The 15,785-nt window shown below is 36.0% G+C and overlaps 1 protein-coding gene across 1 annotated transcript; it reads right to left on the bottom strand.

Annotated features, from left to right (window-relative positions):
* Positions 1–1,985: 1,985 nt before the first annotated feature.
* FLVCR1 (FLVCR choline and heme transporter 1) lies at positions 1,986–15,386 on the bottom strand. Its single transcript, XM_026682882.2, has 10 exons — positions 14,635–15,386; positions 12,970–13,114; positions 10,341–10,481; positions 9,080–9,147; positions 8,335–8,438; positions 6,609–6,719; positions 6,249–6,354; positions 5,503–5,614; positions 4,142–4,209; positions 1,986–2,910 (listed from the first exon to the last, which is right to left on the bottom strand). The coding sequence occupies exons 1-10, from the start codon at positions 15,334–15,336 to the stop codon at positions 2,806–2,808; spliced, it is 1,662 nt and encodes a 553-aa protein (XP_026538667.1). The 5' UTR covers positions 15,337–15,386; the 3' UTR covers positions 1,986–2,805.
* Between the last annotated feature and the right edge of the window lie 399 nt (positions 15,387–15,785).

Raw genomic sequence — 15,785 nt, 5'->3', positions numbered from 1 at the left:
CTTAGAAAAAACATTCAAGTGCCATAATGTGTACATCACAGTACCTACAGGTATTTAAAAACTGTGATATTTCCTGTGACACTATGGAAATGAGTTAGATTTTGAAGCAGGATAGGAAGAGAGCCAGTTTGGTGTAGTTAAGATGCTGGCCTACAAACCAGGATTCTAAGGTTCATGTCCTGCCTTAGGCATGAAAGCTGGCTAGATGATACTGAGCCAGTCACTCGTTTTCAGTACAACCTACCTCAGAAAGTTGCAGTGGAAAAATAGGAGAAAGGTATGTTTGCCACCTTGAATTACTTGTAAAGTAATAAAAATGGGATAAAAAATTCTAATGTGGAGTATTGATGCCAAAAAACAAAAACAAATTAATGGACCATAAAATAAATCAAGCCCACGTTCTCAGTCAAGGCAAAAATGACCAGAATTAAATTGTTGTACCTCAAACACATTATATAAAGACAAGAACGAAGAAAGAGAGATAACCAGGCGTGCATGATAGGTCTTTGTGACAATAACAATGTTGAATATCAGATTAGGGACAGATTATGATGAAAAATTATCTGTGATTGCTAAGAGTTGAAAATAAAGTAATTTGGTATCTATTCAAGGAATCCACCAATTGGGGTTAGCACTGACATTTTGAGTTTTGCTTTGTAGCACCGGAATCATTAACTCTTGTCAAATTATGTTCATGTCAGTCTAAATATACAGTCCCCAGTGCGAACTGCCAGCATGCAATTTCTCATCAACAGACATCTTTGCTACAATTCCTCTTGAGCTGAATTGCTAAACCATGTCATTGGCATAAATGTCAGGCAGACCATGACAATCTTATTGGAGGCAGTCAGTTCCATCAGCTCTGTGAACTTTTAAATGCACTGTGAAGCCACCTAGATGAGGCAAAGCAGAGCAGATGTATTGCTCAACTCTTACATAGTCAGCACAGCACAACAGTTTTAACATTAGCCCGAGTGTGTTAAAACATAGGGTTTCTCCTATGCCTTGGGTTAGGATGATTTTGAGGGCCATCTCTGCTGATGGGGGAGAGAGTTGGTTGATATTCCCTCCAAATGCTGCTATCTTCACAGTTTTGTTTTATTTTGTTGTCCAGCTGAGTGGCTAGAGTTCATATAATGGAAATGTGATTACAAATAAACAAGCTAGTTATTAGCCACAAGACAACCACTGAACTGTTCTAATAAATTATATAAATGTACTCTTCATACATTTCATTTGTTCAATACCTAAAATAATGTTATCTTTAAATACAACATTCAAAAAGATTAAAAAAAAGCAGATTGCTGAACGAAATAGTTATTTAGGAGTTTGGGATAATTGTTCCAATTGTCTCACTAAAGAAGAATGCAGAAAAGAACAGTAACTTCTAATGCCACCGTTATTTCAGTAAATACTTCTAAAGCCATCATATGTTGGCCATTTTGATAAATACTAATTGTTGCAAATATTGGTATGATCTAGCAAAATTTAAGTATCTTTACATCCTATAAACTTTAAAGAAAGGTAGACTTAGTTTTTTTTCTGATAACTGGGATAGAAATGTGATTTGATTTCCTCATAAATTATTAGGCACAGATGTATGTATACTATGTTAGCCTTGAAGCAACATTTATTCCTTGTGTGAAAATGAAGACTTATTACCATACTTACTCATTTGTAAAATAAGAACATCAGGACAAGAGGACTCAGCAAAGCAGCAAGCCATTTACTTTCACCCTTCTTCTAAAGGTGAAAAAGATCTGAAGGTTTATCTTGATTTACTTCCAGGTAAGCCAAAGGACATGAAAACATTTATGAAACATACAGTAATTCTTCTTAAGTGTACACAAAATATTGTCATATTTCTGTCAAACTAATAGGCTGAAAACATGTCAATTTTCCATATCATGTAAATCTTTTTGTTAAGTAGTAGAGTTATTTTAAATCTACACACATTCCTAACTAATGAAATCGTATAGAGTCCATTGTGAGCTCTGTCTTATTTTATTATATTTTATTTGCCAGAAGTTTTCTTCTACATTTACTTTTCACAAATTCACAAAGTGATGTAAAGAACACAATAACATGCATATGACATGCCTCTGTATGATATGGCAATACTTTCTTGTGATTCATGTAATACAAAAAGATGTTCATTTTCAGAATGTAAAAAAAATTAAGGAACCATGAATATCTTGTTCTGTGATCAAAAATTCAGAAGGCCTTCGTCTTCAATAACTTAGAATATAAAATACTTCTTGGAAATTGGGAGCTTACCATTCACTCATTTGTATTTCATAACAAAAAGATTTCATAAGCCACAGTTCTTTCAAAGCCAAAAAAAATGGCAAAATCCAGGATTTACAGTATAACGCATCCAAAAATATGAATTTCTTATACTGTCTATTGTGCTAAAGACAGTGCCCTCCTATAGGAAGGGCAATTTTGAATATTTCAAATAAAAACCAAGTTTTAATTGATATCAAACTACTCACAGCTCACATTCTATATGAGAATTCCAAGTGTGGATTAGCTAGTGGCACAGATTTTGAAAAAAGAGATTCTAATTTATCACTTACAGCATAATATGTTTTATGAAAGTGCACAACTTCCAAATAAAAAATGGAATATTCTGGGAATTTTATCACTGAAAAAACAATTGTTGAAAATTACAATTTTAAAGTGAAAATATGTTCATTAAGTGCATACAAATCTTTATCTAGTTGTACAATCACTGCTAACTGCTGCCATTCAGCACAATTTTTAGGCTCATAGTTCTTGTGATTGTCCATTAAGTTTCTTTTATTATAACACAGCTGCCAATTGTAGTGTTTTTTCATTTTTCATGTTTGATTCTGTCTTGTTTTTTGATGTTTTATTTTCATCTTCAATAGGACTGTCAATGGGTATCTAGGAAATAAAAGGCAATTCAGAACATAGGAGATTTAGAAAACAGATTTAGTGAGAAGCTAGCATGGAATATTATCAGAGTTTAAAAAAGAGGGTATTCCCTAAATTCCAATGAAACATTCAGAAGAATGAAAATATATACAGTGGTACCTCAGTACTCATTGTTAATTGTTGGGGGAGGGGGGCGAAAAGTACACACACAAAAATGTCCCTTAAGAAATAATGTAGGCAACATTATTATTATTATTATTATTATTATTATTATTATTATTATTATTATTAGTCACAAGGCAACCAACGACAAGTTCTAGCTTGCACATCAAGTAATGAACAAATGATGAGTCTGGGATAAAATTTTCATGTCAAAATGTGTTGAGTACCAAGTTCAATGAGTTTCAAAGCAAACAAATACCAAGGTACCACTATACTATGTTTTGTCCAAATCCTTTTGAAAATGAGGTGAACTAACATTAATTAGTAAAAAGTTCAATTGGTAGGAATGTATATTAAATGCAAATAAGTCATACTGTCATCTATATTAGAACCCTCCAAGTCAAGTTTTACCATACATTTAAATATTAACATATTATACCTAATATTTATACACAAATTCATTTGATACACAAATGAACATTTGCCTTCTATAAATGTATCATATTACTTGCAATTGTTTTGTATATTAAGACTAAACAACCCAATTATTGGCTTTGGGGATCACTATGTACCCCAATATATAGAAAATGAGTTATTAGTGGGTTAGGTCCCCTGTCTATGGAACATAACCCACTGATAATTAGTTACATAATTGCAGTTTAAATATGTATATAGTGAAAGAATAGGTAATGACTTCAAGAAATATTACAGTGCTGTTTGTCATTTTAAAATATGCAACATGATAGCTACTGAATTTCCAGGAGGAAATTGAATATTTGTTAAGTTCCAACTCAGACGGAAGAGAATGCTTTCTATAGTTATATTATCCTGCACTCTTTCAATTTCTCAGTGGTCTCTCTTCCTCATATGCTGCAGACAGATTTGAGATAAAAATTGGATAAACTGAAAGGTCTTCAGAAACAGCAAATAATACATTGGGTTTTGAAACATCAAACAAAAAAAGTTGCAAACTTCATAAAAAATATTTTTTGAAATTTACTCAAAAGAACTGACAATATAATGATAGTGAATTAAACTTGTAATCACAACAATAAATTTAAAGATTAAAATTACTTACAGATGTAATGTCCACAGTTACAATCCCTGAATTTATATTGTGCCTTCGCAAATCAGATTTAATTAAAGCTAAAAAAAAAAAGCGATAATATTAAATATCAATTCAAATACATTCGCTGTGATTTTTTTAAGTTTGGCTTTGTTAATTGTCCTACAGACACCAATACATTAATGTCAGAAGTCTTCTGCAGAATATCTAATACTTGCTTTATTGAAATATTTTTCAGATATTTCTGAATTGAGAAATAATTATATGAGTAAATACTAAAACATATTAATCAAAAGTGCAAATCTAGATCAGGGAAAGGATATTTTGGTGATGGGTGGAATGATGATATCAAGATAACATGGGGACTGAACAGCAGCCATTGTAGTGCAAAGAAAGTAGAACTGATGTAGATAAGAAGTATTCAAACTGATTGAACAACTAAATGAAAACATTTTTCTGGAACATATGTTATGTTGAGAACTCATTCTACTCCACAACTTTCCATTTGTAGATACCAGATACCTCCACTGTTTGATCCTCTTGGAGTTTGGTAAAAGCTCAATTTTTGCTAACTTTAGAGAAGAAAATAATTTAAGGGTAATGATTAGAGTAAGTTGCTTTATTCTTCAATATAATTTAATTTATTCTTTCCAATGAAAGCCCTGTCTGTCTGTCTGTTTATCATCTATCTATCTAGGTGATATGTAATATCATGACCAAAGCTTGTTGAAAGTATGCAGCAATATCGCTTTTATATTCTGTTATACTATTAAATAAATCTAATGTATTACCTTTGGGATCTACTATATAATTACTATAAGAAGCTAAGATTTACAATTCCCTCAGATTCTACAAATATTTGTGATGGAATATAGTCTGGATTCCCAGAAGGGAGAAGTTGCATTCCAAAGGACCAAGAGACAATGAAGTTTAGATAGTTTGGTTGGGAGAAAGAGGATCAGAATAGCTCCTTCCTAGAAGTTCTCAAGAGTATATTTTAAGGAGATACTAGTTTTATTTGGATGAGATTTCTGTCTGTAGGTGAGGAACAATAAAGGAAACTGCTTAGAAGTAAGTCTGTGTGCCTTTAATGATTTTCAGAGCCTCAGGCATTATCTGAGTTTAGATATTTCTTAAAAATCATGTTTCTTATTGCTCTTCCTTTACTGTTAACATATTTAAAATGTTTACAAATTGTTATTTGCTTTACCGTTATGATGCATTGTGTTTTTATTCTTGTAAGATATGTGTATGTTTTGGGGTAATAAAAGTTTCAAATAAACAAAAATGACTTAAGCCTTTGGACAGATTTCATATTCACAATTTTTCTATAAAGAACAAAAACATGATTTGATATAATGTTAAGTGATTACCTGTTAAAATGATACCTATAAACATCCACACAAAGAGAAAAATATTTCCAGCACGAGGACTGTAAACTGTTGTAAGCTTTCCTTGGATCAACGTAAAGACGATCCCAAATATCTGTAATTGTTTATAAGAACACGTCAGAATTTAACTCTGCCAGTTCTCCTTGAGTTCCCTGAACTCTGCCAGTTTTATTTCCTACTGTGCCCCATAAGTGGGATTTTGTTTACACGCTACTTTCAGAAAAGAACAGCGTGTTCTCATATTAAAAGTGTACTACTCATGGCCTGCAAATTTATTCAATTGGGGGAGAGGGGGAAACTCATCCCAGAATTACCCTGCCATTCTAATGGAAAATAGCTTATTCAAGAAAAAGTATTATTTTGGATTCCAAACATAAACAGAGATATGAGGAAAAAATAATTACAATGGACTGGGTAACCCCGAATCCATTTTTCCACAGTGCCAATATAAATTCAGCAAATTCAGCAAAGGACAAATGTTTTTTTGTGATATTTTTTTTTGCATAGTAATGCAATTGTTATAACGTATACACTATTTTCTAAATATTTTCAATAGAGATGCTGCAAGCTTTAGGAAAACTGTATAATTACTATGTTCTGCAAAACAACTTTCTGAAAGTTGTTTCCTTAATCTTTGCTAATTACCTATTTATGAAAACAGCATTACTGAAGTTATAAAGTTATCTGAACTCAAAACTCCAAAACTCTAGTAAAATATTCCTCATTACCTGTGCTGAAGCATTCAAAAGCCCTGATGAAGTGCCTTCTGATTCTGGGTATGTAATTTCCACAGCAAATTCAAAACCAAGGGGCAGATAACCTGTCATAAAGAAACTGACATAAAAAGCCAAAGTGCAAATTAGCAATAATTCCTACTATTAGTATCAAAACTGTTATTCAGTATTTATTAGGATAACCTACAATGGATTTTCTAGTTTACTCCAATAATTTGAAAATCCAGTTACAAAAATCCACCTTTGATGGAAACATATTCCACTAGAAAATTAGCACTTTGTTATATGAAACAAAATATAAATTTAATATTCCTGAATTAGCATTGCAGTATATTTTATTGCAAAAAGCCTTACCCAAGTACTCCACCTGTCACAAATACAACTAGAAGGTTTCCACAGTTCAAAGTGAATGTAAATATGACCATCCCAACAAAAGAGAGGATGTATACAACTAGTGTGGTCTGTCTGTAGAAAAAAAAACACAAATCATTTTTACTATTACTTCATTACACAGAGCTCAAATAAAAATGTACATTTTCAGTGGCAATCTGTCGTTGCCTTCTTTTGCCACCTAACAGAGTATAGTAATTGGGACTGGAATTTCTATTGTAAACTTCTATGATATGCTCCTAAAGTGTGACACTGTGTGACTGCAGTGCTTAGCAATAGCAATCCTAACAATCCCTGTGCCATCATTAAGTTGTTAAGCAAGGACCTCATGTGACTGCAGCTTGCAACTGTCCACTGGCTTCCAACAAGCAAAGTCAATGGGGAGCCAGCAGGAAGTTCACAACAAGCCTTTCCTTAGATAGCTTGCAAGCAGGCTGGCAGGCCAGTGAGTTGTATGGCGTGTGGACAGGTAAGCGGATAGGTGCTGTGGTGCACGTGGGAGGTAGATACTGTGGCATGGTGTGAGTGCAAGTAAGGAAGGGGATGCTACAGCTTGGCACAAGTTTGATCAGGTACCACTCGCCCTGTCACCTAGCAGGAGCAGGAGCAACTTACTCAAAACAACTTGCGACCTCCTGCCGGTTTTGCTTGTGGGAAGTAGGCAGAAAAGCTCACAAATGATGATGGGATGTTGCAACCATCATAAATGCAAGCCAGCTAACAACAAGCACCCAAATCACAATTACATGGTTGTAGAAACACTGCAATGCCACAACTTCAATGACTACAAATCACACACCCCTCATTTAAAATAACTTTGAAAAGTCATTGAACTAGATGTAATCTGAGGACTAGCTTTATTATCTATTTTAAAATTTGTGAAAACAGCTTTCTCAGATTTCAAGACTCAAAAGGTGCTTATTACTATAAAACTGTAACAACCTAGAGAAACACAGGCAGTACAGATATGTAATATGGACTGCAGGATACACAGACCATTGCCACCTGAAACAGTCTTACTCTTAACAGCTTGAAATTTCTGTACGCATGACCTGTTTTTAAAGAAAGACAAAATGCTTTAGAAATCTAGTTAAAATGTTATGTTTAGCAAAATGTCTATGATCCTGATATTATCAATGTGTCAAGCAATCTTCTCTCATCTTTTCTATTTCTCTTGTGGCATGATCTTTGGCACAAAGTTCCTGGCAATGATAAAATCAGAGATTCCACTTAGAACTAACCAAGAAATTCTGGTCCTTTGCCAAAAACCAAAAAATGAGCTATGAATTATAGCCAGAAGCTTTCCAAAAATGGTTAGTTAAACATAATTCTAATAAAGGAGAATATTTGTAGCACAGGGTTGATGTAAGGGATCCTTGGTGCTCTCTGAGCTTGTTTTCTTGCAGACATTTTATTACCCAAACTAGGCAACATCATCAGTGCTAGTCAATGACAGTGACTAATATTGATAATGTTACTGAGCTCAGAGTTCACCAAGGACCTCTCATAAACTTAATTCTCTCTTGACACATACACAAACACTTTCAACTAATTAACAAAAGACAGAATTATGCTCCCTATATATTTTGTAATCAGTCTTTTGACCTCTATTAAACTACTCAAACTTCATATTATAACTAAAGCACAACATATGCATTTAAACATTTGCTATTCCCATTTATATACTTACTTGTATGTCTTGGTATAATCCAGCCATAAGCCACAAATAATAGAGCCAACCATTCCAGCTACCACAAGTGTGAGGCCAATCCTACCTGCATTTATCTCTTCTCCCTTTATGTATATAATTATGAAATTACATAATTATGAAATGAATAAGCAAGTTCATTCTAATTCACTTGTTCAAAAAAGTCAATCTATAAAAAAATTAGTAAAATGTATCAATCATTTTGGTAGGCGAATAGCAAGCATAAGTAAATTCAAAATACAGCAATAGTAAAAGAAATATTGCAGCCGAGGAGCGGACACTATATGCATAGCCATAATTTTAGTTTACAGCCTATTTTCAGGTAGTGTAAATAGGTAGGTCTTCCAATTATAAAAATATCCATTAAAGATTATTCTATTACCAATTTTATTAAGGATTTATTTAAAAAAAATAAGGAAATAGAGGCAACCTAAGTCTACAAAACTAGTATTTTTAGACAGAACTTTCAAAGATCTGAAGATGAAATGCTCATTTTTTTCATGATTCTCAGAGTGACAAGCCCATCTTTTATTCCTTCTACATATTTTATCCTTTTTATCTGAGGTAAAAATAAATCCATAACCAGATAGTGTATCAAGCTATTATTCTTTTACATAATGTCAGATCTCCCACATACTGTATGCTTAACTCCTGTACAAATCAGAATTTGCAATGACAAAACAAGCAGGGCACTGATTTTGGTTCAACAAATGCTATAAAAACTTACCTCATAGTGAGTTAATATCATTTGGTTTAGTAGAGTTGACACTGAATAAAAGGCTCCAGTCATAATTCCTGCAATGAAATAAAAAGTATTGCCATCGTTACAGAAATTAAACGAAGCCAAACTCATAAAACACAAAACAAGTTACTCTTCAGAAGACTAAATTACCTGAAAAGGAACTGAAACCTGGGACCCCAGAATATCTTTTTGCCCTGTATGGCCTCATCTCCTCCTTGCCATCAAGACAGACATAAACAGAAGCACTACATAGCACATTGAAAGGGAGATACCCAAACAGTCAGTTAACTATGGGGAGGGCTGAACAAGTAGAAGTGAAATCTAATTCCATTCATCATTTTTACCATAGGCAAATTCGGAGGGGGCAGGGAAGAATCACTGAAAAAAGTAGGCTTCAAATGGTCTTATGGCTACATGATATTAGACTCAAGAGTCTAATGCCCCAAGACTTTTGTCACCTCCAGTTTCACATTATTCACCCGCTCCTCAGTAAATCTTTGGCTGGGACTCTATGAATCATGGGGTCAAAAGAGAGGCATGGAATAGACTGTTGATCTTGTCAGGTCTGCCACAATATTCCAAATTATACAGAATAGTGACAGCTCCCCATTCTCATATGAGAGAATTGTATAAACACAGCTACATCACTGCACATTCTTACAGCTCACGTGCTCCTTCATCAGCAATAGCCGAAAGGTATCAGGACAAACCTCAGAATTTACATTTCGTTCTAAGCTGCAAATACTACTGCTGTCACTATGAATGGTATAAAACCTGTTGAAGTTTCTTGAAAAATGCTACAAATAGAGGAAGCAATTTTGCTACATTTGTCTTTTAGTGCCACAAATATTTAAATAATTATAGTCATTGTATTTCAAAATCCATTACCTTATTTTTGAACAATTAAACATTATATACCACAGAAAAAAAAGTTCAACAATATTAATACAGGTTCAGAATCGAATGTATAGAGTGCACTGTACATGGTTAAATTGAATAATATCTGTATAACAGAATTAACGTGAAATTTTAATCTTCATGTTTCTAACATGAATATTAATAATTTAAAAAATTATATAAGAATTTATAATAGCAATTACATAACTCAATAGGGAGATGGGTGGCATATCAATTTAATAAATATCTCTTAGCAAATGAATCACTAAAGTACAAGAAGAAAGCCAGGTTATAAAAACAACACAATGTTTGGTACAAACATCTTTAAATAAGTTAAATAAATGCTTACCATAGCTTATCAGCAAAAGAATAAAAGGAACGTTCCTGAACAAATTGAGTATTGATTGTTTATAGGAGTGATCTTTTGGAGATGGATCCAGGAGAACAGCCTGAGACTGACTTGGAGGATATTTGGGTTTTTCCTTGAACACTAGGGAGAAAACAAAAACATATTAAGTATGTGACATTTTTGCATGATGGAACTGTTTTACATGCACCTTCATATGTAATAAATTACCAATATAATAAAGGAAGAATGTTCATGTTTCCACAGATACTGGGATAACGTGGAACTTCAGTCACTATAAAACCTGAAAGTCAATGTGTTAAAGGTACAGGTAGGCCTTGACTTACAAGTTTGTTAAATGACCGTTCAATGGCACTGAAGTAAGTGACTTATGACAGTTTTTCACACTTATGACTACTGCAGCACCTGTCGGGCTCCGGATGCTTTCCAACCTGCTCTGGAGCCCGACACATCAGCAGGGCACACGAGGGGGTGACATCAGCAGCCACAGCATGCTATGCATGCCTTCCGTTTTGTTCCAGAGCCATCAGCAAGCTATGGCTGCCCAGGAACTCGGGAAGACCTGGCGGTCCTGACTTTTCACTGTGAGAGAACTGCTGTGGAGCGGCTGGGAGGCTGCAATAACCTGTACTGCATGGGGCTGAATTTGTGTGACTGTGGCTGTTTGCAACGTTTAGGAACGGCGCAGGGAGCACAGGGGTGGGATAGACTGCGGAATAGGTATGGGGAATTGGATAGCATAGAAGCACAGTGGTGGATGATTAAGGGGTAGGATAAGGAAAAGCAGGATGGCAAGCAGATATTAGGAGGGCATGGTATTAGGAGGGGGCAGATGTTGGTTAACCCGGGGTTGTTTACAAAGGAAGTATTTAAAGCACTGAGAGGCGTTAGCTCTAAACGCTGGCTTTTCACGGGTTTCCCATTCTTGCTGCTGTTAATCCTGACTGCTCAAATTAAAGCTGAAACGTGACTACATCAAAGAGTACTGTCTGCTTTGTGACTAACTGCTCGGGAGTTCAGAGGCAGCTGAGACACCTCATGGTCATGTGATCAAAATTCAGCTGCCTGACAACTGAGCCATATTTATGACGATTGCAGTGTCCTGGGGTCATGTGATCACTTGAGATCTTCTGACAAGCAAAGTGAAAGATTTGCTTAATAACCGTGTTACTAACTTAAGAACTGAAGCAATTCATTTAACAACTATGGAAACCAAGCAGTCATAAAATGGGGCAAAACTTGCTTAACTGTCTTGCTTAGCAACTGAAATTTTGGGCTCAATTTGGTCGTAAGTCAAGGACTACCTGTAGGTATCACAGAACAAATTCCACTTTTTCATATGTAATGAGCAAAGGATCTTTGTCCAAAAAGCTTCCCTTCCCAACTGAGGTTCCTAAAATACTCTGATGCATAGCCATCATCTTCATCTTGAGAATTATAAGAATGGCAACGAAGAGTGCTGAACCACTCCCGTCCTTGAAAGTAAAACTTGCCCTTTTAAAACAAACAAGATTTTTAACAGTGTCAGAAGCTGCAGCATCCAACCTTTTATGAGGAAGCTTGCTTACTAGAATTTAAGTCATTTATTTTCCCAATTTTGATTGTCAGTTGCTCACGTAACCATGCATTCTAATGAGCAGTTGAAACCTGAGAATATAATGTGTCACTTCATTGTCTTGAATTTGCCAAAGGAATTGCACCATAGTTGTGTTATTCTATACTTCTACTGATAGAACTACAGTGACCAGCAATAGCATTAATGCCATATTATGTTTCCAAAGCTAGTACCAGGTTTTTTTTCTTCATTACTATCAGATACAATCTTTTTTTTTTTTTTTGCTTGAGGTTTCCTCATTCATCAAGTGTTCCAAGTTCTTATATTCATAGGATCTCAGATTTTGCAATCCCTCCTTGGTTACTGTAGTATTTTCCATTGTTTATCTTAACTCCATAATTCTTCTGGTCATATTTTAGTACAATTTTGGTAATTCTTTTACTTTTCCTTCAATTTGCTTCTTAGTCCTCTTAACTTAAACATCCCATTATAATTTTCCTTACTATCTTCTCATAGATGTTACAATTTGTAATTACAGCTAATTCTAGGAAAAACAACGCAAAATGTTATTTATAATACATTGACATAATTCTTTTATTATTATTATTGTTGTTGTTGTTAATCTTCATTTCAATTCACAGTCTGGGACTAGTAAAAACTTAACAGTTCAAATCCTAACCAAGGACCTAAGAGCTGTTAAGGTAGCATTTGAGTATATAGACCAGGGGTGTCAAACTTGCATTGTCACGTCACATGATGTATGGAGACTTTTTTCCCCTTCATTAAAACGGGGGTGGGCATGGTCAGCATGTGACACATCTGGCCTGCGGGCCACAAGTTTGACACCCCTGATATAAGCAGTTAAGAGTAGAGTGGTTTTTTGCAAAGTCAGGATATTCAGGTCTAATAAGTTCAAAATTTCCATGTATCTAGGCAGCTTTGGGTATTACTATTGGTACAACCATTGATTTCTTCCTCCATAATCACTCAACTTCAGTTTATAAACTATTTATTATTGTTGTTGTTGTTATTGTTAGACTGAAATGTTTTACATACCAACCGCTGTTAATAAAAACAGGAAAGTAGATACTCCTGCTGTGCCATAGAACATTATGCTGATATTATGTCCGATAAGATTCAGGTCATCATATGTGTTTGGAACTAAAACTGGAGGCAATAAAAAGCCAATTGCTGTGCCTAGCTATTAAATAAAAAGAAAATTGTGTTAGAATAAATCTGAAAGCGTAAGAAATCTATTAGATTAGGATAGGGTCAATCTAGCCAACATGGTATCATACAACAGTCCAAAATACATTCAAATGCATAATCATAAACAGTAAGACAATAGCCTTGATTTACTGTTTCTTCCCAAGAGCTTCTATTTAAGCTCTCACATCTAACTCTCTGGGATTAGTATGCAACCAAGAATTACAAATATGAACAGATCAACTCCCCTCACAACCTGTCTAATTCTCCTTTAAAATAACCTAAATTTGCGACCATCACCATATCTAATTATGCATTATCAGGTGACATACTTTCTTTAGCATTTCTGTTTTATAAGGAATGACTCAAAGTTCTGATACTGAGAGGAAGAAAACTTTATTGCCCACATTTTCCATCATAAATATGTTTTACACCTCTTTACAAACCCTTTTCTCTGCTTTTAAGAAAAAAGCTTTAAATGCTGTAGTATTGTCTAACATAAAAATTGATATAATCCCCTAATCATTTGAGGTACTCCTTTTCCAGTTTTATACTTTTTACAGACACAGCAGTCACATTATAAAATAATTACATACTACAATGGCAATTATATACTTCCGTTTCCTTCCTATTCATTTCTAGAACATAATATTACACCAGCACCCCACTGAACTATCCCAGAAACTGATTTGCACATTTCAACATGAAATTGCGTATTCTCCCTTCTCCCTTATGTTTTAACCAATAACCAATTCTTGAAAAGTTGAATACTTTTAATACTCCTATGGCCATTATAGTTATTCAGGAGTGTTTGGTAAAGGATTGTATGAATGGTTTTTTTGAAATCCAAACATATATTCTGTGTTGGATTTCTCTCGACATACTTGGTGATACCCTTAAACAGTAACTAATAACATAAACCTGAAAGTTTGTATCACAAAAAATGGAAAAACATTGCTTTTTCATCAGGAAGTCAACAGCTAGTAACAGTTCTAATTTATTATATTTAAATGACATGATTTTTCTGGATAAAGGTGCAGAACTATATTTAGAATGCAAGAATGTTACAATAACATTTTATATTCATTTGTTTTCCTGATTTTCTGAATATTAAAATATCAAAACTCTTGCAGAAAATATTTTGTTTGAAATATGCTCATATTTCTAGATTATTAGTTCTGCAATTATTAGAGGGTTATAACTGAAACATGAAAACTTACATGATGCCCTACTGACATCACAGCATCAGACAGAAAATACAAATCCAATTAGCAAGGATTTGGATTAAATATATGAAGGCTATTCAGTTGTAAATGTCCTTGCTTATTCAAGTTAATTGCTTCAATCACCAATGCCAACAAGGTTATGCATGATCAGTGCTCATCTAACTATTAAGAATGGAAATGAGATTTTTTTCTTAAATCGAAATGTACTTATTTTTTCTCACCAAAGTTATCCATCAACATCCCTACCTCATGCATCTCTTGCCAAACTTTCTCCTCTTTATCCACTCACCTGATTGCCCAAAACAGCTACAGCACAAGCAGTGGACACTTCCTTGGGTCCAAACCAAACAGAAGCAATGCGGGAGGGCAAGCCCAAAATGAAGACCTGGGCTACAGAACACACAATCTGAGCCAGCAGAGTGACCAGATAGAGATTTGGCTGGACGCTGGCACACTTAATCCAGGCCCCCAGGCAATTTAGTCCAGATCCCAGCAAGGCCGTGAGACGGAGGCCACGGATGTCCAGCAACCAAGTGGCCGGAAATATGAGAGGCACGTATGCCACCATATACGATATGGAGAGCCAGTCAATTTCAGAAGAAGTCACATTATAGTAGCGAGTGAAGACGCTGGTCAATATACTGTACTGGATCCACTGGAAGGCATTTACTAGCGAATAGCAGCTGAACACGGCCAGCACCACCAGCCTCCGTTTGGAAAGGCGAGGGGTCAGCTTCACCCCCACGGTACAGTCAGACAGCATCGCCTCCGCTTCTGGATACTTCTCGAGATCAGCAAAGGAAATGGCGTTTCTTCCAACCGCCACATCCTTCTCGGTCACCAAAGGCATGCAGCTGCCGCCGTTGTCCAGCTTTTTGCCGGCCAGGTATCCATTGGACTGGAGGGCTGGCACCGTGGCTTCCTCCCCAACCTCGCCGCTAGCCTCGCTGCTTTCCCCGGGCTCGGCCATCTCCGTTCCCTCCCCGCCCATTCTGGTTCCCCCGACCTGAGGCCTTCGCCCCGCCCGAACCTACCTGCCGGCGGACCCCTGCTAGGAACCTCCCTTCACTACCGCAAACAGAACCGCTACACGCGCCGCCCCCTTTCCCTTCCGCCTCCCCACGCAGGTGTGCCCGCGGCTACTTCCAGCCTGCCTTCTCAGGTGCTGGCCAAGCGCTTCCCGTCCCGGCCTTCGCTTTGGGGATGCTTCGCTTGCCCTCCCCGGCGCGCCTTGCATTTAGCCCTCCCTTCTCATCTCTGCCTCCCCAACTCTAAGATTGGCTGAGCTGCGGCCTCGCTTCCCGCACCCGCTAACGGTCATCCCAGAGAATCCAGGCAGAGATTGAAGGAAGAGAGCATCTCAGCTCCGGCGCCTCGGAGTCACCGAAGACGCGATACCGGCTTCCGCGTGCGCACTTAGTCTCCTCTTCGATCGGGAGA

Source organism: Notechis scutatus, chromosome 1 (genome assembly GCF_049901735.1).
Source record: "Notechis scutatus isolate UNSWTSFEM ecotype Mainland chromosome 1, rNotScu1.2, whole genome shotgun sequence".
Taxonomy (NCBI): Eukaryota; Metazoa; Chordata; class Lepidosauria; order Squamata; family Elapidae; genus Notechis; species Notechis scutatus.
The sequence above is the reverse complement of the archived record's forward strand: the minus strand, read 5'-3'. Positions and strand labels throughout refer to the sequence as shown.